Genomic DNA, 21,750 nt, shown 5'->3' on the forward strand with positions numbered 1-21,750 from the left:
AAACAGCGAGTAGCAGCAGTGTAAAAACAAGGGGGGTTGGGGGTCAATGTAAATTGTCCGGGTGGCCATTTGATTAATTGTTCAGCCGTCCTATGGCTTGGGGGGTAAAAGCTGTGAAGGAGCCTTTTGTTCCTAGACTTGGCACTCCGGTAACGCTTGCAGTGCGGTAGCAGAGAGAGAACAGTCTATGACTGGGGTGACTGTAGTCTTTGAAAATGTTTTGGGCCTTCCTCATACCACCTAGTATATAGGTCCTGGATGTCAGGAAGCTTTGCCCCAATGATGTACTGGGCTGTACACACTTCCCTCTGTTGCGCCTTACGGTAAGATGCCAAGCAGTTGTTATACCAGGTGGTGATGCAACCGGTCAGGATGCTCTCGATGGTGCAGCTGTAGAACTTTTTGAGGATCTGGGTACCATTGCCTCATCTTTTCATCAGTCTCCTGAGGGGGAAAAGGTGTTATCATGCCCTTTTCACAACTGTCTTGGTGTGTTTGGACCATGATAGTTCGTTGGTGATATGGACACCAAGGGCCTTGAAACTCTCAACCCACTCCACTTCAGCCACTTCGATTTTAATGGGGGCCTTTTCGGCTTTCCTTTTCCTATAGTCCACAATCAGCTCTGTTGTCTTCCTCAATATTGAATGAGAGGTTGTTGTCCTGGCACCACACTGCCAGGTGTCTGACCTCTTCCCTATAGGCTGTCTCATCATTGTCTGTGATCAGGCCTACCACTGTTAATGATGGTGTTGGAGTCGTGCTTGGCCCCGCAGTCGTGGATGAACAGGGAGTACAGTAGGGAACTAGGCATGCACACCTGAGGGGTCCTAGTGTTGAGGATCAGTGTGGTAGATGTGTTGTTGCCTACCCTTACCACCTAGGCGCGGCCCGTCAGGAACTCCAGGATCCAGCTGCAGAGGCAGGTGTTTAGTCCCAGGGTCCTTAGCTTAGTGATGAGCTTTGTGGGTATTATGGTGTTGAACACTGAGCTGTAGTCAATGAACAGCATTCTCACATAGGTCTCACATCGTTTTGTCCAGGTTGGAAAGGGCAGTGCGATGGAGTCATCTATGGATTTGTTGGGGCAGTATGCGAATTGGAGTGGGTCTAGGGTTTCCGGCATGATGTTGTCAATTTTTCTAATACATCAAACATTTTGGTACAACCCCTTTCATGACCCCTAGGTGAACCGACACTAGCTAAATCAGCCATTGGCAAGGCCACTAAAAGCTAGATAAAGGCATCTGCCATTCAATTGTATAAGGGCAACATTTTGGAGTAATAGTGGAATCACATTTTGACTTAATGGATGGGATTGTTTTTACAGAAATGTATGGAAACATCTGCCTTCTTGAAGGCCAATAGGTCACTGTGCAATAGCGCGCAGTAGTTTTTCTACGGTCTAGCTACTGTAGCTAGTTATTGTTGTTGCCTAGTTTGCAGCGGCTGTAGCAGGTGTTATCAAATAGGATGTTGCTAATTTGTTAGCTTCTCCCTTTTCAAGAATAACTTTCAACAAGAAGTTAAGTTTCAAATGATCATCATCTGAGGAGTGGAACATTTTTTTTTTTTTTTATAGCAGCACACTTGCTGTTGTTATAGCCATCTCTTCCAAAATAGGTTGTGTGTGAAACGTTGTTGCATTTAAAGTGGAATTGACAGCATTTTAGCAACATGAAATCTAATTCAAATCTGTTCACATACACCCCCAGGACGAATGACACTTTTTTTATGACAAGCGACCACTTAGATATGGTCATGTTTTCATACATTATTAAAATGTTTGGATATTATGTATACTAAGGCATCACGACACCACTGGCCCTTCGTGTTCTACAAAAAGTGCACTTCCCTACAGGAGTGCGCTGGTATTACGGTTACTGTCCTTTCAGAATTACAAACCTGTCACACACTGAAGCCCTATAGGTTCGCCACTGCGCAAACATGTCTGTAATAGATACAGTATAAAGGCTGTTAAGATAATGTTTCAATAAAGGAGTGTATATATTTGGCCTGGTGAAGCGGTTTAATGGGCTGAATGAATGGAGTTTTTTACTCCGCTGGTCTCGGGAAGAAATTATGAGTCCTCACTGTCCGAGACCGAGTCAAGACCGAGTACAAATGTATCCAATACCGGTGAAGTGCTACAACACTGCCCTGAGTCAATACATCACCTTTGGCAGGGATTACAGCTGTGAGTCTTTCGGGGTAAATCTCTAAGAGCTTTGCACACCTGGATTGTACAATATTCGCACATTATTCTTTAAAAATAAATTCAAGTTCTGTCAAGTTGGTTGTTGAACATTGCTAGACAAGCATTTTTCAGTCTTGCAACAGATTTAAGCCAACTTAATTCGAAATTGTAACTAGGCCACTCAGGAACATTCAATGTTATCTTGGTAAGTGACTCCAGTGTACACTGAGTATACAGAACATTAAGAACACCTGCTCTTTCCATGACATAGACTGACCAGGTGAATCCAGGTGAAAGATAAAACTCAATAGGAAGGTTTTCCTAATGTTTGATATACTCAGTATATATTTGGCCTTGTCTTTTAGGTTATAGTCCTGCTGAAAGGTGAATTTATCTTCCAGTGGCATTGGAAAACCTCCCTGGTCTTTCTGGTTGAATCTGGGTTTGAAATTCACTGCTCGACTGAGGGACCTTAAAAATAATTGTGGGGATGAAGTAGTCATTCAAAAATCATGTTAAACACTATTATTGCACACAAAGTGAGTCCATGCAACTTATGTGACTTGTTAAGCAATTCTTTACTCCTGAACTTATTTAGGCTTGCAATAACAATGGGGTTGAATATTTTTTGACTGAAGACATTTCAGCTTTTCATTTTTAATTAATTTGTAAAAAATTCTAAAAACGTAATTCCAATGACATTATGGGATATTGTGTGTAGGCCAGTGACACCAAATATTTATTGAATGCATTTTAAATTCAGGCTGTAACAACAAAATGTGGAAAAAGTCAAGGGGTGTGTGAATACATTCTGAAGGCACCGTACTTTTCAGGAGTCAACTACATTGAGGTTGTGCAGATGCATGATCAGTGTTTCAATCAATGCATTTGCTGCCATTCTAAAGCTGTCCTGAGGGAGGCAGTGTAGTGCAGCATTCAAACAGTGAACCACAACAACAACCAAAAGACACAGCAGACAAGCAGAGCCAAACCTGGGGCCAAGAGCTGGGTTCCTTCACAATGACAACACGGGGGAGAGCAAAACACACAGCACATTATGACACAAGTGTGGGATAATTAGCAAAGCAGGCCTTGCATAGTGTTAACATACATCCAATGAGACTTTTGCACAGCAGAAGCAAAGGTTCCAGGAGGTGAAGAGGACCCAATCACTCACCTTGTTTTCCATTCCTCGGTTGATTTGGAGCGATTTTTCCGGGACAGTCTTTGTTTCTCCTCTACCCTCTTCTTCTCTGCACTTGCCGAGTCTGAGAAATATTTGAACATATCAAAATATAAATGACTGAACACCAGATGTGGACACAATGGTTTGATCATTTACCACCATACCTATGTCTCCTTTTTCCATGTGTCTGATGTCAGGCCTGAGTCGACAGTCTGTGGGGGGTAGGACACCCTTCATGTCTTCCTCCAGCTCATTCAGCTGCATGGCAAATGTGGAGAAAGCATAGAACTACGAGAGAGAGAGAGAGTGGATTCAACAAATCAATAACTGAGTCAAACTGACAACCAGTTGAATCAGCCAAGAAGGGTAAAATATCATCAGTACATCCCAGATTTCTGCTTCTTAGTAATCCTCCTAATACAGTACTCTATTATGCCTGTGATCCCTTCAGTTGTCTGGTCGGGGGGCTATCCCCCAGAACTGCTCTTGTCCCCTTATCTCTCACCCCCTGTCGCTCCTCCCCTCTCATCTCTGCAGAGTTGTCTGGCTGGGGGGCTATCCCCCAGAACTGCTCTTGTCCCATTATCTCTCACCCCCTGTCGCTCCTCCCCTCTCATCTCTGCAGAGTTGTCTGGCTGGGGGGCTATCCCCCAGAACTGCTCTTGTCCCATTATCTCTCACCCCCTGCCGCTCCTCCCCTCTCATCTCTGCAGAGTTGTCTGGCTGGGGGGCTATCCCCCAGAACTGCTCTTGTCCCATTATCTCTCACCCCCTGCCGCTCCTCACCTCTCACCGCTGCAGAGTTGTCTGGTCGGGGGGCTATCCCCCAGAACTGCTCTTGTCCCATTATCTCTCACCCCCTGCCGCTCCTCCCCTCTCACCTCTGCAGAGTTGTCTGGCCGGGGGACTATCCCCCAGAACTGCTCTTGTCCCATTATCTCTCACCCCCTGCCGTTCCTCCCCTCTCATCTCTGCAGAGTTGTCTGGCTGGGGGGCTATCCCCCAGAACTGCTCTTGTCCCATTATCTCTCACCCCCTGTCGCTCCTCCCCTCTCATCTCTGCAGAGTTGTCTGGCTGGGGGGCTATCCCCCAGAACTGCTCTTGTCCCATTATCTCTCACCCCCTGCCGCTCCTCACCTCTCACCGCTGCAGAGTTGTCTGGTCGGGGGGCTATCCCCCAGAACTGCTCTTGTCCCATTATCTCTCACCCCCTGCCGCTCCTCCCCTCTCACCTCTGCAGAGTTGTCTGGCCGGGGGACTATCCCCCAGAACTGCTCTTGTCCCATTATCTCTCACCCCCTGCCGTTCCTCCCCTCTCACCTCTGCAGAGTTGTCTGGTCGGGGGGCTATCCTCCAGATCAGCTCACTTCCTGGGATGACCTGGACCGTGTCTCCGTCAGGCAGGGGCATCTCCTCTGGCTCCTCGTCTACACTGGTCTGGAGGGATAGACAGGGGGACACACGCAACCTTCAAACAGGTATGGCTTACAATAGCTACTTATTGGGTCATATCAAGGGTTTTAACTCCAAAACTAGTTTAAAGGTTGCTTAAATACCACTCATTCATGAGCATGGAGCAAAAGGATCCATTTCAGGCAACATTTTCATGGTGTGAAAGCAATGTGTTAAGTTCCAAATTTACCATAAACCTCATTGTAATCTAGCAGCACGATTTAATTTGAAATGTTTCTTCAACAATGTGCGCTATTAAGAATTTACTATTTATGTATTGCTCAGTTTACTAAACTCTAATCAAATATTCACCTGCCTATAACACACATTGTTCAATAAAAGTTTGAAATGAAATCACACTGCCAGATTACAAGGAGGTTTATGGAAAGGTGTTTTAAGTATCAGCTAAATCACATTTTATTGCAATCTGGTGCCCGATGGCACAGTCGATAACGTGACACGCAACCATTGGTTGATGCATGCAATGTCTGAGCAGGGGAATGCTACCATGGTGTTTAGACCACGAAAATGTCACCCTTAGTGACTTATTGAGTAATATTTATTTCCATTTATCATCTGAATCTATGAATAGTACTGAACAGCACTGGACTGACATAAGGTATAGTACATAGCTTATTTCACGTAGCAGATAAGGAAAATAATTCAAAGATTATAATAGTTACATAATCACCCCAATGGGGCTCGAGGCACTTCCTTGTTTTTGATATGGTGCGTTTCTGATTAGTGCACATCATACTGTACCTGCATGTTGCTTTTCTTCTCCTCTGAGTTCTTCTTGTCAGATTTCTTATGAGCATCAAAAGTGTCAGCGTCCACAGTGTACAAGCACTCGGTCCATTTACCGTAGATGGCACAGAGCTTCTTTTTGCTGCACACACAAGTGTCACACGGGGCCTCAAAATGGGTTGTAGCCTTTTCTTTGGTAATTAGATGTCCCATCAGTGAGGAACACAATCCGGAAAGAATCAGGTTGTAACATTTATTTTAAAATAGGTGCAATATGCAGAAATCGCATTTCCTGGTTGCTAAAATTCAGCTAAAGCTGGTGTACAAAACCGAAAGTAAAAGACGCAAAAATGAACCTTAAGAATGGGAAGTATAGAACTACAGCACATAGAAGAGATATAGTGCTTCTTAGATTTGCTTTCAATGAGAATGACATATCTATAACTGACAGTGCTATGTGTATTTGGTTGGGTCACCCAAAAAGCTACATATTGCAGCTTTAACCTTTATCTATCCAGGGAGTCCCATTTGAGGTCAGGATACCTTTTTTACCAGGGAGACCTGGCCAGCAATGCAATACAAAAAACCTTCAATTCGTAACAAAAGAAAAGCCACAATACCTTTTATCTAGAATGTAGCCCTCCACTTTGTGCAGCTCTTTGCCAAAGAGGCCACATGGTTTGAATATCAGGCTGCATCTCTCTCCGGTCCTGTCACAGAACGACAAGGCTTTGTTTTCATATTCTCGTTCACTATTTCCCACTGTGAGACAATGCTTTCAAACAACTACCATGTAGCTGCTCAGTCTATCTCCTTTGTAATGGCAAGTATCTGCCCCAGTTCTGTTACACTGCTCAATCAACTGGAAACAAATGTGGATCCACACTACTGCACACACACGGCAAGGTAGTCTCCCTTACTTGTGGTTGATCACCTCCACATTGCCGTACTGCTCGATCCACAACTGGCCCACGATGATGTTGTGGACACAACAGGTGGGGTTTGTCCAGGTGTACGCTTCGTTGTGTCTGCAGAGACGGAGAACGTGTCATAGCAGCAGATAATCTCTCACCAACCACGTCCACTTAGAGATGCCAACTCATACCAAACTACTCCAGGGAGATTACAAATGTCCTTTAAGCTTCAATTTATTAATTTCATCCAGCCTTCAGAAAAAACTCCCAGAATAGATTTGTTACTAGCTTTACTGGGAGATAAAGGCCAATTTGAGAACACTCCAAGACAAACCCTCATTGAGGGAATGCTACATGTACACTGTGGAGGGAATCAGCTCCAGACTCACTTGGGTAGCTCCAGGCTGATGATGCCTTTAGGCTCCGCCTCCACACTCTTGCCCCAGAACTTGAGTTTGGGGTAAATGGAGCCGTGGAACAGGAAGTCTTCCTGCAGGCCCTCAGCATGGAAGGCGCTGACGGGGGGGTGGTGGCTAACCTGCTCCGACATCCACCTGAACCCTAGGTCCTCTCTGAAGGGACAGGAGGGAGGAGGTTAATGGTACATACTTAGTCATCACCTTCTGTCTTCAAATGTCTTCAGACATGTTGAGATGTATTTTGATGAGAGGTATTTTGAAGATGTCTTGAGTCACAAACTAGTACGACTAGTGGTACCAGACCAACTCACAACAAATACAGAAAAGTCAACCTAAGGTCAAACCTGATGAGCTCATAGGTTTCTCCCAGTAGTGGGTTGAAGGGTTTTCCCGTCCTCTCCCACTGTGAAGCTACAGCAGACACAGCAAACGCTGCAACACACTGAAACCATCACAGATGAACAGAAATGTGTAATGTTAGTGGCTATAGAGGAGCACAGCAAAAAGAGTAGGTACTATGGCTGTAATTATGAGTGAAGACTCGTGTGTCTATCTAAGAGGATGATAATGGGTGCTCGCTACCTTCATCCTCTCCATGGAATCTGTGGTGGTGTTCGCTTGGTGGATGAGGTACGTGTGCTCCATGTACTCTGTGAGCCGCTGCAGGAAACTAAGGGGCTCGTTTAAGATCACTGGCATTGCTATCTTAGACAGCTCCTGGTTGGGGACAGAAGAGAGGAGCCGAAGAGTCAAAGACAGGGGTAAGGAAACACACAAGCAATGAAGTTCATTCACAGCCCACACAGACAAATATACACTGAATGTACAAAACTTTAGGAACACCTGCTCTTTCCATGACATAGACTGACCAGGTAAATCCAGGTGAAAGCTATGATCCCTTGGAGTCAACATGGCCCAGCATCCCAGTGGAATGCTTTTGACCCCTACCTTGTACAGTAGAGTTCATGTCCCAACAAATTGAGGCTATTCTAAAGGCAAAAGGGGGGAGTGCGACACCCTCGGAAAGTGCCATTATTGATGGCGACTCTGGAGCAATTAGGGTTAAGTGCCTTGCTGATTGATACATTTTACCTAGTTGGCTCAGGGATTCAAACTTCAGTTACTGGCCCAACGCTCTAACCGCTAAGCTACACTGGTAATAGAATGAAATTCCCTGTAAAGCACACATAATGGTGTTTCGATGAGAGGTGTGAAATAACATCAGCAAAAAGCTATAGTCTAGACCCCAGCCTGGAACACTGTTTGAGACCAGCACTGACTGGTCTCTGGAGTGTCATTAAAGGCACACATTTCAGCAGGAACCCTGGGCTAAAATAATAGAGTGCCATGGATCTAACTCATTAAGCCCCATATATAGGACAAACACAGTCAAGGTAGTTTCTCCATTGCCGATGGTGGCATCTTCCTCTACACCAGAGCTGTGTCCCAAATGGCACCCTATTTCCTATGAAGTGCATAACTATTTACCAGGTCCCATAGGTCAAAGTATTGCACTACATAGGGAAGTGTTGCCATTTGGGACACAACACAGGATTCGGTGGGAATCAACCCTTTTAATTGGTGGATTTATAGGAAGTGTAGACTGTAGATCTAATCAAATTTCATCCAGGAAGTGGAGAGAGGGTATTAGGATCCCTACAGACCACTACTGACGGCCAGAGTATTTTACAGCAGGGTTTCTCAAACTCAGTCCTGGAAATCCTGTTTGTTTGTGTCTGAATTCTTGGCAGAGAGAAAGGCATGTTCGCTCACTGTTTGATTTAAACTTTTCTGGGGGGAACAGGAAACAGTGAACAAACATCCCTTTATTTATTTGCCCAGCCTGATACATTTGTATCCAGCTCTGGTGCTTTTTGGGATGTGCCAACACCGTACTGTACTTTTCTTTAAATAAATAATGACTGTGAATTCTCACCATGCCAATGCATTTCTTCAGGATGCTCCAGATGCTGACATCATTCCTGGAGAACATGGGCGCTGGTAAAGACGTTCTGTGGGATAGAACAGAAACGGTCATACAACAAGGTCAAATCTAAATGTTGCACTCTCACTGGCTCAGACACAGTCCTTGTTTGTATTCTCCTGACCCTGTCTCTTAGCCTGGTCCCAGATCTGTTTGTGCTGTCTTACCAACTACTATAGTTAACTCCTATGGTCATTGTCACGCCAAACAGCACAAACAGATTTGGGACCAGGCTAGGAGACAGTGTCAGGAGAATACAAACAAGGACGATGGTGACAGAGTAATTGATGAGGGGTTAAAGCCAGAGTCTCTTACAGTGGCATACTTCCACGAGGCCTAGATGTAGCTACTGTATAGATAAGTCACAGGCTCTTCCTCCTACATTTTAGCAACACTCCAGGCTATCACATTTATCAGATAGTGGTACAGTATCTTGTTGTTGTTGGTGAGGTGTGACTCCACTTTTTAAGTATGTGCATTTGCATTTAAGCTTGTGTCCCTGGTTTTATGTGATGTTCTCGACTTTGTTCATGGAGAACCAAGTTTAGTATATACAACTACGGTCTTTAACGTTGTGTCTTCAGGACTTTTAACATTTTGGCATGTTTCTAAAATAAAATTGGTCACCATTTAGTTATGCAAACAGCTGTATTACATTAACCTTATCTGGAATATCAGCGAGGGCTTGACGTACTATTTGGAAACTGAGTTGCCTCGTCTTGCCTTGCCATTAGGAAACAGAGTTACCTGACACCCGACAGCTAACGAGCTAACTGTAGCTGCTGCGGTCAAGCCTCGTGCAATAACCATGATTAAATGGGAGAGTGTGCGTGTGTTCCTGTGTGTGTGTGTGTGTATGTATGAATTAGTGGTGCACGGGTCAGCTGTTTGTTCACCCGCACGCAATTGCTAATAACCCATCTGCAATGGCCCGACTAGATGTGATAAAGTGAAAATCTGAAGCCCACACCCGACCCTAACCCGCAAATATAGAAAATGTGATGTAGACTACAGAGACGGCCTAACTATTTTTTGCCTTGGGGTGCAGGATTTATTTTTTGCCTCATTTAGATATGTTTCTGCTTATCATTTCCGACATATTGGTAGTCTATTTGTTAGTCAACTTGTCTATAATTAGATACATGCAGCTTCTCTTATGTCATTATATGTTGCCATAGAAGACTAAATAAACCCTTGCTTATGATAATAATGTCATAAATTATAGAATGAATGCTTAAATCTAGTTGACATCAGTAAAGATTTCTGTCATGTCCACTTCTTTCGCAGAGCAAATACATTTAGGGACAGGGGAGAAGATGCAATTACTCTCCCCCCAAAAATGTATATTTTCTGTGCAAAATAGAACGCTGTGAAAACAAGTCAACATTTTTCTGATAAGATTTCAGTTAAACTTGGATGCATATTTTAGGAGGCTGAAATACTATCTGCTTTTATGATGCAAAAAAAAAATAGCACCTCTACAGACAGTCCCTAACTGTGCATTCGCATTCTCTCAAGATGCTGAAAGAAATCCCATTTTTCCGAGTCAAAATGTATATTTGATGTATAATTTTACTGCAAGAAATGCTTAATTCTGCAGAAATAATATTAAGACTATGTGAGAGGTTATAGACCTACAGCGAGTGTCCAGATTTCAGTTTCCGTTTAACCCATCTGGACTGTATGCTACAGTTTCCTTGACGTGCCATAGGCCTATTTGAAGACCACATCGTGTGGCTGTCAAATTGTTATAGCACCTCATTATCATCACACACAACATAGCCGGCACTGCTATCATCCTCTTTTACCACTTCACCAAATCTTTCCCAAACATGAGTTCTGGCCCTCCTTTTTCTTTATTTTCAACTCTCCATTTCACAGCTTTTTATTTTATTGAATTCAATTCCAACATTGTCCTTTTTGCCTCAGTCGATCAATGTTAACTTTCACTGCCCGTTCCCAAAAAGCGTTTGGTGTTTAGGCTATTAGTATGCCAGATAGCCTCAAAATAATGAAAGAAAAACCTCAATGTTGCCTATAGATGCACAAGAATGATGCATTTATGGATTTTTTTATGTATTGTTTTCTCTTTATTCAACACGACCGCCACACACCGGCCCTTCATCCACACTATATTTCATGACCTAAACCCACCTGCGGGTTATGAGTCAATCCGAGCATCACTAGTGTCTGTGTATGTATGAGTCAGACGGTGTGTTTGCTCAGAGAGGAGCAGAGAAGCAGCTACATACAATGAATACTGACGCTCCAACTAAACAGGCAATTGAGAGAAGGAGGGAGAGGAGGAGAGAGGGAGATTGAGGAGAGATGGAAAGAGGAGGGCCGTAGGGATAAATCTTAACCCTCTCTCTTATCAATAGCGGAATGAGAAGGCCAGTGGAGCATGGCGGAGCAGTACTTCTGTCGGCTACACAACACAGCATAACATATTAGGCTGAATGAACTGACTCCTCCTGTAACTACGTACACTCAGTCTAAAGCGTCATTCACTTCCCATAGCTATGTTTTACATTTCCTGTCGAATCAAATCAAGCCTAAATATGCCTTTTCGCATAATCAAGGATTTATTGTACGCTTGTGGGCCACAGAAGATCACAGAAGTGATTACAAATTGAGGTATCGAATTAAAAACTAGGTCTCCTTAACATACGTATGGTAGAACATTTTTCTTAATCTACTCAAAATACACAATAATGATAACGCAAAAAACGGTTATTTAAAAAAAAAGATCTGAGCAAAAAAATAAAAAAAATAATGAAATATCCCATTAAAATAATTATTCAGACCCTTTACTCAGTACTTTGTTGAAGCACCTTTTGCAGAGCTTACAGCCTCGAGTCTTCATGGGTATGACGCACAAGCTTGGCACACCTGTATTTATGGATTTTTTTCCCATTCTTTTCTGCAGATCCTCTCAAGCTCTGTCAGAATGGATTGGGAGCGTCACTGCACAGCTATTTTCAGGTCTCTCCAGAGATGTTCGATCGGGTTCATGTCCGGGCTCTGGCTGGGATTCAAAAAGGAGTTCTTCAGGGTTCAATTTTGGGTCCATTATTGTTTACTTCGCATGTTAATGACATAGGAAACACTGTTAATACTTGTAACAGTCATCTCTATGCAGTTCTGTATTCCTGTTCCACCTCAGTGCAGCAGGCCATTCGTGAACTTCAGCATGACTTTGATTCAATTCAGAAATCACTTACAGATCTTAAATTAGTGTTAAATACAAGTAAAACCAAGCTCATGCTGTTCTCTAGGTCACAAAATGTTGACCCTGAGGACCTGCATATCTGCGCTATAAATGGAGCCCAAATTGAGCTTCTTTCTCAGTATAAGTACCTGGGTGTCTGGATTGATGACAAGTTATTCTTCGTGACGCATATAAAAAAATCTGACTAAGAAGCTAAGATCCATGGCCCATAGGTCAAAGTATTGCACTACATAGGGAAGTGTTGCCATTTGGGACACAACACAGGATTCGGTGGGAATCAACCCTTTTAATTGGTGGATTTATAGGAAGTGTAGACTGTAGGATATTTTTTATATCGAAATAAAATCATGCCTTAGTATTAAAAATAGGAGAAAGATTGTTTGAACAAAGCTTCTCCCTGTATTGGATTTTGGTGATATTGTTGACATGAATGCGGCAACCTGTTTTAAAACCCTTGGACGCAGTCTACCATTCAGCAATACATTTTATCACCGGGGACAATTTTAGGACTCATCATTGTAGTCTGTTTAAAATGTGGGATGGACCTCTATGTCTGTAAGAAGAAAACTGCATTCTCTTTTATTTATTTATCAAGCAATCTGACAGAAACTCCCTCTATATGTAACATCATTAATTAAGTTACCAATCCCGTTCACAGGAATGGATAACACTAGAGATCCCTCCAGTCTCCACAGATTTGGGAAAATCTGCTTTTATGCCCCTAATTTGCAGAACAAAGTTCACTGCAGTTAGATGTGCTGGTGCTTCTCAGGCAGTTTAAATGATTGATTGAGGACCTCCGTGTAGTTGAATGTGATTGCTTCTATTAAAATGTCTATTTATAATTTTTCATTTTCTTGTTGTATTGTTTTATACACGTGTACGTTGTTTAATATTCTGTTTTTCTTGTAATGTGTACAGGGCTCTGGTAAAAGAGATTTTAATCTCAATGTGACTCCCTGTTTAAATAAAAGTTCAATTTAAAACAAGACTAGTCAGTGAATACCAACCAAAGTGCATCCCAATTAACATTAACCCATCATAATGCAACAAAATACTATATGCCAAAATGTCTCTGAACCAAACTTATATTCCAGACGAGCCCCCACTTGTTAGGAACCGGCTCTTAGCCCGTAACAAAGAGGGTGACAAAGCAGATATAAAGAAATAACAATAATATATAAGTAACCAATATGCAAGTAACAATAGTGTGTGTCGTCAGTAGTGTAAGTGAGTGGATGCGTGCATAGATGGTGATAACGAGGGGTGTTGAGTGGTGCCAAAAAACAAACAAACAAAGAAGCCCCAAAATGCCACAAAAAAAAAAACAACAGTGTGTCTGTGTGGAGAAAGTCACCTTAATGTATGGGGGAAAGGTGTATTTATCCCCAGGACACACCCGAGCCCAGGTGTGTCCAATTTTGCTGATGACCCTAACAGCTCCGCCCACCGACATCTTATTAAGGAAACAAGAAAATAATTCATCACAGGGGGAGGATCGTCACAGGTGTGATGCTACAAGCTTGGCACACCTGTATTTGGGGAGTTTCTCCAATTCTTCTCCAAGGATCCTCTCAAGCTCTGTCAGGTTGGATGGGGAGTGTTGCTGCACAGCTATTTTTCAGGTCACTCCAGAGATGTTCGATCAGGTTCGAGTCTGTGCTCTGGCTGGGCCACTCAAGGACATTCAGAGATTTGTCCCAAGCCACTCCTGTGTTGTCTTGGCTGTGTGCTTAGGGTCGTTGTCCTGTTGGAAGGTGAACCTTCACCCCAGTCTGAGGTCCTGAGTGCTCTGGAGCAGGTTTTCATCAAGGATCTCTCTGTACTTTGCTTTGTTCATCTTTCCCTCAACCCTGACTTGTCTCCCAGTCCCCGTCACTTAAAAACATTCCCACAGCATGATGGTACCACCACCATGCTTAACCATAGGCATGGTGCCAGGTTTACTCCAGACGTGATGCTTGGCATTCAGACCAAAGAGTTCAATCTTGGTTTCATCAGGCCAGAGAATCTTGTTTCTCATGGTTTGAGAGTCTTTCAGGTGCCTTTTGGCAAACTCCAAGCAGGCTGTGATGTCCCTTTTACTGAGGAGTGCTTCTGTCTGGCCACTCTTCCATAAAGGCCTGATTGGTGGAGTGCTGCAGAGATGGTTGTCCATCGGGAAGGGTCTCCCATCTCCACAGATGAACTCTGGAGCTCTGTCAGCGTGACCATTAGATTCTTGGTCACCTCCCTGACCAAGGCCCTTCTCCCCCGATTGCTCAGTTTGGCCAGGCGGCCAGCTCTAGGAAGAGTCTTGGTGGTTCCAAACTTCCAAACTTCTTCCGTTTAAGAATGATGGAGGCCACTGTGTTCTTGGGACCTTCAATGCTGCAGACATGTTTTGGTACCCTTCCCCAGATCTGTGCCTCGACACAATCCTGTTGTCTCTGAGCTCTGCGGACAATTTCTTCCACCTCATGGCTTGGTTTTTGCTCTGACATGCACTGTCAACTGTTGGACCTTATATAGACAGGTGTGTGCCTTTCCAAATCATGTCCAATCAATTGAATTTACCACAGGTGAACTCCAACCAAGTTGTAGAAACATCACATGGATGATCAATGGAAACAGGATGCATCTGAGCTCAATTTCGAGTCTCATAGCAAAGGGTCTGAATATCTCTGTAAATAAGTCATGTTTTAAAAAAATATTTAATACATTTGTAATAAATGCAAAAAATAAGTTTTCACTCTGTCATTATGGAGTATTGTGAGTAGGATGATGAGGGAAAAAAAATATTAATGCATTTTTGAATAAGGCTGTAACGCTACAAAATGTGGAAAAAGTCAAGAGGTCAGAATACTTTCCGAATGTACTGTATCCACACACAGCCACAGACACAAACAAGGGTCTGACAGGATTTATAATGTATAAACAAGCTTCTCATCAATCTCTTTCAATACACACAAAGGTGCATGCGCACACACACACACACACACCCATTTCCTCACGGTCTTTGTTTCTCTAAGCTGGCAAGTACTTGCAAGTAAATTATTCACTGTTCAATTGTTGGATTAAGAAAAAGGGCATGCCACCATCCTCATCCACGTAAAGAAAGTAGGTTTCTGCTCTGACCCAGTGTACGAAGCACCAATAAGACACTAGTCTGCTGAATCCGAATGACATAACTGTGGATGGAAAAACAAGAGAAACCTGTCTATGGGGCTTGGGTGCTCAAACAAAAAACACTGGAACAGAAAGACAGACAGACTGGGGTATCGCATTACATACTATACTGTAGAGCTGCTGGCTGCTGACAGTCTATTCTGAGCACCACAACAGTCATCAAAGACTTATGCTAAGTGATCAAATATTATACATTATAATGACATTATTGACATCAGCAGTAACAACATTGTGACTGGTGAGTCTTTCCTACAAAGTCATTTCCTACAAAATGTCACACGTGATAAAACACACTTTTGAAATGAAATATAACGATCAACTAAAAATAATGGAATTGAGCCAAACACGGATACAATCCTTGCTATTACACACACTGGAGAAGAAAGGTGACAAGAAAACCAAGCTGGAAACCACGTGGGAAACAAGCCGTTACATCACATTAAGTAGAGCGTGATCCTACCTGTGCTTCTTTACTCCATTGCACTGGGCCTTCTGGTTACCATGGTTACCCTCCCCGGACATTCCGCTGGCGGTGGCCGTTCCCTGAGGGTGGTACGGCAATGGAGGCTGCTGCTGAACAGAGGGGGCTCTCTCCCCTCTTCCTCTTCCTCCTCTTCAATCGAGTGTCTGACCACAAACAGGAAGCCGTTCAGAGAGAGAGAATGCTTGTTCTCAGAATCTGCAGGAGTGGGATGCCAGTGGCCAGAGAGACAGAGGGGGTCATGTCACCTTTGAGCTCAGTCCAAAACATGGTAAGCTTAGCTGAAACCTAGTCCAAAAACTCTATTCTTAGACCTGCAACCTGCCTGCACACTCCTCCACCCAGTAGTGACTGACTGAACTCTCTCTTCCTCCTCCTCTCCCTCCCTGGAGCCTGTGAAACCCCACCTGTGGGATAGTGTTCCAATGAGAAGCCACATAAATGCTCTGCTTCCTCCGGGTGCTGTGTCTGCTGTGGTTAGTACAGTACTCTGGCTCCGCCTCTCACCTAGACCTCACTCTACTGCTACTAGGGACAAGACAGGTATTAACACCCAGTAAAAGGCGGAGGGGAAACAGAATCTCTAAACAATGAGGAGGAGCTGAGATACTGGGGTTAGGGAGCTGGCATGACTAACTAAATATTCAAGAACTTAATGATAGTGGCAATACAAATGCATTTTTTTGACATGCCAATAAAGCATTTAAATTCAAAAATTGAGCTGGCATGATCAGTTCTGGGAACAACAAAGCTTCAAATCTCTCATTATAGAGTAATGCTATTTATAAACGTGGGTCATGTGTCTTAATCCAAAACTAAAGTTCAATAAAAGAAATGGACAAAATTCATTGATGTATCTTTATTATGTAAACAAACAAGATACAGGTCTCATAATGCTCCATAACATGCTGGTCGATCTTTATCATCTCATTATAGATGCAGTAAGCATGGTATATTTATAAGAGGAGCGAGAGAGAGCTCTGACCAGTAGATAACTGTGGATGGATGAATAATGCAACAATCCTAGAGTAACGGGGATCACTCTAAAAGGCACATAACTGTATAGCACAGCAGCACGCTCCTATTGTAGCCTGTATACAATATCAACCACTATACTGCAAGGCACTAGGGCAGAGATCAACTAAATTCAGCCTTGGGACGATTTTTTTCTTGAGTGGTTGTTCAGGGGTCCGGAACATAATTACAAATAATTTGTAAACTGCAAATTGACCGAAAGTAGCCAAACAGATCATAGTTGAATAAAACAATTTGAAACCTTGCTTACATTTGTATACAATCACACATTTCTCTATTATGCGGGAATACTTTGGAACAGATTCCCCAAATTAAAATCACTTGGGGACGATTTTCTGGTGTTTTTACAGTATTTTATGTCCAACAATTTTTTTTAAATAATCACTAAAGCTATAGTGCATTCGGAAATTATTCAAACCCTTGACTTTTTCCACATTTTGTTACGTTACAGCCTTATTCTAAAATGGATTACATTGTTTTGTTTCCCCTCAATCTACACACAATACCCCATAATGATGAAGCAAAAACAGGTTTGGAAATGTTTGCAAATTTATTACAAAAAAAATATATATTTATTAAATAAAGTAACCTATATACAAGTAACAATGGTGTGTGTAGTCAGTAGTGTACTGTGTCATGACGTTGGCCTGTGTGTAAGGTTTATGACCCCCCCCCCATAAATACCTTTCTCCCTTCCCTCTCTCTTGAATAGCCTTTGTTAAACATAGAGAGTCTGGGAACATCAAACAAGTGGAGGGAAATGAACCGTATTTTGATAATAGAACCAGTTGAAAATATGTGTTGGTACTTAATGAATATGATGTCAGTTCGGTTGTCATCTGAGACATTATGACTGATGACAGGACGACCTAAACTGTATCTGGGAAAGTCTACACATTATAGTTATCAGATTCACATGGAATTGTTGTGCAATTCAAATGTTTAAATATACAATTATTTGTGAAAAGATTAAATGTCATTTTAGCTTCCAAATGAGAGATTTGGGTTTTCATAAGGTTAGGGCTCTGCTCAATCAGTGGCCCGCCCCTGTGAAGAGACATGGGTTATAAATTATGAAACACACCCTTCTCCCTCCACTATATAAGCCCTTGACGAAAATGTAACCTTCAGTTCAGGGTACATTAGGACGACAGTCCGATGTCAGAAGGATTCAGATAATAACTACAGAACGAAGCCAAACTCAGCGTGAGCTTTGGTTGCGAATGGTATGAACTTTAAACTCTTATTCGCTACAGAAGTGATACCTCCTAGCCGTTGAGTTAGCAGCGGCCGCTGTAAACCCGGGCTAGGAAAGGACGGACAGAGTATCCCATCTACCACACAATGACGACAACATATATCGTTCACCACCAGAGACACTCTTCAAAGGACAAAGGACTCTGTTGGGCAACACGGCCTTCCATCTACCACCAACCTATTGAAGCACAGCTCAGAGTAAATATTTATTGCATTTCCCTTTTCCAAATGGGCGGTAATTTAGAATGCATAAGATTCTGTACTTACAATAGAGTACATGCCCATGGCCCGATAGAGACATCACTTCTCCCTTTGTTCTTCAGTCTTCCAGCTCTTTCACTCAAACCCAGCCCCCTTTTCTTTATGTAACCAGCCGCCATATCTGTTCCGTCCGCTAGGGACGTTTTCCTTTATGACACAAGTTGTAATCAAGATATGATTCATTCTGTGTATATGTAATTCTGTGTGATTAGTTAGGTATTTAGTAAATAATTAATTAAACCCAATTTTGTATTGCTGATTCAACTTGTTAGCGAGGGTTCGTGAAGATAACCAAGAATTTACAACTTTCAGATGAGACTGAAATAAGGTGACGATTAATATTGACTGCTATTGATGTCAAATATTACTAGGTCTTTATAAGAGTTTATTCGGAAGATAAGTGCTCTATAAATATTATTTTGTGGTGCCCCGACCTTCTAGTTAATTACATTCACATGATTAGCCCAATCAGGTAATATTAATTACAGAGAAAGGATTTTATAGAATAGCATGTCATATCACTTAATCCGGCATAACCAAAGACACGACAACTGTAAGTGAGTGGATGCGTGCATAGATGGTGATAATGAGGGGTGTTAAGAGGTGCCAAAACAAACAAACACAAAGCCGCAAAATGCCATAACAAAAAGCAGTGTCTGTGTGGACAGAGTCTCCTTGATGTATGGGGGAAAGGGGTATTTATCCCCGGGACACACCCGAGCCCAGGTGTGTCCCATTTTGCTGACGACCCTAACAGCTACACCCACCGACATCTTATTAAGGAAAACAAGAGCAGAGAGAAAGAATTTGGCAGACCGAGTGGGAGGGTTGTCATGACGCTACATGCTTGGCACACCTGTATTTTGAGAGTTTCTCCCATTCTGTCAGGTTGGATGAGGAGCGTTGCTGCACACCTATTTTCAGGTCTCTCCAGAGATGTTCGATCGGGTTCAAGTCCGGGCTCTGGCTGGGCCACTCAAGGACATTCAGAGACTTGTCCCGAAGCCACTCCTGCTTTGTCTTGGCTGTGTGCTTGGTGTCATTGTTCTGTTGGACCCCAGAACACCACACCAACAAAACCCCCAAAAATGTATATATTCACCAGGGCAGAATGTTTGTATTTAAGCTGCCCTACTGCCCCAACCAACCTCGTCCTCCCCATACCTCAGAAACCTTTGCTGACAGGAAGCAACCTTGAAGAGGAAATACATAAAATGAGGACAGCAGGGAACAGATGACAGGACAACAATACACAAAATAAACAGTGGCCGGTCACGTGAACGACATGCATACGTCACAACACTCAGGAACAACGCACACGAGAGAACGTGTCCACCAGTATCTGCATAAACCTCTTCGTCATCCAGATAAACAGCACACCCCCACCATACCTGAGACAACCCTATTCATAAGGCACTGAAAAGTGACAGGTGCTGTTAAGCAGGCTGAAACTCATAACCGGTACAGAGTGGAGGGTGTAATAAAGGCAGATATTTTGCATGCCCCACGCATCAGTGACACCTGTCAATAGCCCATTAACAGCTCAAACTTGCTCACAAACTTCACTGCTCCGACCTGATCAACACAGTCCTCCATCCAAAGGAAGAGGAAATTAATCTGGCTTAGTGACACGGTTTACCTTACGGTAGTTCGTACAAAATCTGTTTGTCCCATCCGGTTTACTGACCAAGATACACAAAGCCCAGCTGTAGAAAGAAGGCTCTGCAATATCACTCTCCAGCATGTACCTGACCTCAGCATCCAGAGAACTCTGAACAAACTCTATAGAACAGCTGACGGATGGGGTCAGCTTCCACTTCGTCAATATTCTGTTTTATTAAAAGGAGAACCAACAATTGGCAGCAGAGCAAGAACCTGGTCACCTGGACTAAAGTGACGAGGCTCAGCTCGCCGATAAAATATTTATTTCATCCTCCCCTGTGAAGTTGACAGCTTTTCTTCAGCATCTCACCAGCGCCATACATGCGTAGCTGGAAATCACAGACATAAGATAATAGGGGCTGAGGTGGCTTGGGAGACTTCCAGTCATTCTGGAGCACTGCTAGAAACCCATGCAAACTATGTCCGAACACTAGGTAATTTGGACTGAAACTTGTGTTCTCCTGTGAAACCTACCTGGTGGCTAACAGTAACCACAGCAACCCCTCCTTCCAATCCTTATCTCTGTACAATAAGCTCTCAACAAAGACTTAAGTGATTGATGGAACCGTTTCAGGGCTCCTTGACTCTGTGCACTATAAGTGCTAGCAAAATTGTGTTTAAAATGGAGTTGTTGGAGAACCAAACAGATTAGAGGTGAAATTAGAACCTTGGTCACTCTGAATAACCTTAGTGATTCCAAACAGCGAGATAAACTGAGTCAAAGCTTTTAGCACAGACTTAGTCGTGATAGACCGGAGAGGATAGGCAGCAGGAAACCTAGTGGTCTGACACATCACAGTGAACAGGTAACTACTACCATTCTTAGAGTGATTCTTAGAGTGAGGCTGACTACGGGAATAGGAAACAGCGGTACCAGCGTAATAGCTTGATTAGGTTCACCCATTAATTGACAGGTGTGACAGGTTTTGATGAACAGAAACACCAGTGTCTCCATGGGCGAGGCCCAAATCTCTTCAAACGCCCTCACTCAGTCCGAATACAGGGTTCTGCAAAGCCACTTTTGAGAGTCAAAACATACTTGTCCGTCAAAAACCACAGCTTCAGAGAGTCTTCAGTCTTCAATCGTTAATGTACGTGTCTATCCAATCAGGGATTGGGTCCTTAAATTGCGTTAGCATAGTCAGATCACACAGCCCCTGGAAAGTGCGGTTATGAGAGGCGGAACACCAGCGATTAAACTGTGAAGATAACTCTCACACAAACTCAACATGAGTCTGTTTATCAGCCCTTTTAAAGTTTTAAATTGTTGGTGGTAAGCCTCAGGATCCAATTCGTAAATCTGAAACACAGCCATTTTAACCTTAGCATGACTGACACTGTTGGAGCTGAATATGCTTCCTGCGCTTTACCAGTCAACACACACTGCAACATTAAAGAGCGATCAGAATCAGGCCAACTCCTAGCTTCAGCAACGTGCTCAAACAACGTCTCAGGGTCTTTCTCATACAATTTTGTCAACAGCCATAAGTTTCCAACAATATCAAATGTGTCTGGGGCCCGACCGAGAGAGGAGCGACCCCTAGGTAAATCAGGGTAATCTTCCCTAAACAAACTCTCCCCCGGGAGCTTTCCATCCCTAACCAAGTCTAACCGCTCTTGTTGCAGCTTGATTTTAGCGTGCTCCAATTCCTGTTTAAATTCCAATTTCTTTTCATGCTTAACACGATCATGCTTTAGCGTATAACAATATGCAATCATGCTCTAACTAACAGAAGCAGTTCTTTCTAAGGTTC

General features: G+C 43.1%; 1 protein-coding gene across 2 annotated transcripts in view; it reads right to left on the reverse strand.

Moving 5' to 3' along the window:
- The window catches only part of LOC110530412 (oxysterol-binding protein-related protein 1-like), a 48,451-nt gene that overhangs the window by 2,118 nt on the left and 24,583 nt on the right, over positions 1–21,750 (reverse strand). Inside the window, exons 7-18 of one of the 2 annotated variants that reach the window (XM_036986050.1) lie at positions 15,761–15,979; positions 8,853–8,928; positions 7,499–7,633; positions 7,261–7,358; positions 6,887–7,069; positions 6,504–6,611; positions 6,204–6,293; positions 5,599–5,725; positions 4,705–4,821; positions 3,548–3,671; positions 3,375–3,465; positions 3,190–3,210 (exon numbers count right to left, since the gene is read on the reverse strand). In XM_036986050.1, coding sequence (XP_036841945.1) covers positions 3,190–3,210; positions 3,375–3,465; positions 3,548–3,671; positions 4,705–4,821; positions 5,599–5,725; positions 6,204–6,293; positions 6,504–6,611; positions 6,887–7,069; positions 7,261–7,358; positions 7,499–7,633; positions 8,853–8,928; positions 15,761–15,822 — 1,232 coding nt within the window. In that variant the 5' untranslated portion in view covers positions 15,823–15,979. Of the gene's footprint in view, positions 1–3,189; positions 3,211–3,374; positions 3,466–3,547; positions 3,672–4,704; positions 4,822–5,598; positions 5,726–6,203; positions 6,294–6,503; positions 6,612–6,886; positions 7,070–7,260; positions 7,359–7,498; positions 7,634–8,852; positions 8,929–15,760; positions 16,329–21,750 lie in introns of those variants that run through there. The other variant, XM_036986051.1, reaches the window with a different exon arrangement.

This window comes from Oncorhynchus mykiss, chromosome 8, assembly GCF_013265735.2.
Source record: "Oncorhynchus mykiss isolate Arlee chromosome 8, USDA_OmykA_1.1, whole genome shotgun sequence".
NCBI lineage: Eukaryota > Metazoa > Chordata > Actinopteri > Salmoniformes > Salmonidae > Oncorhynchus > Oncorhynchus mykiss.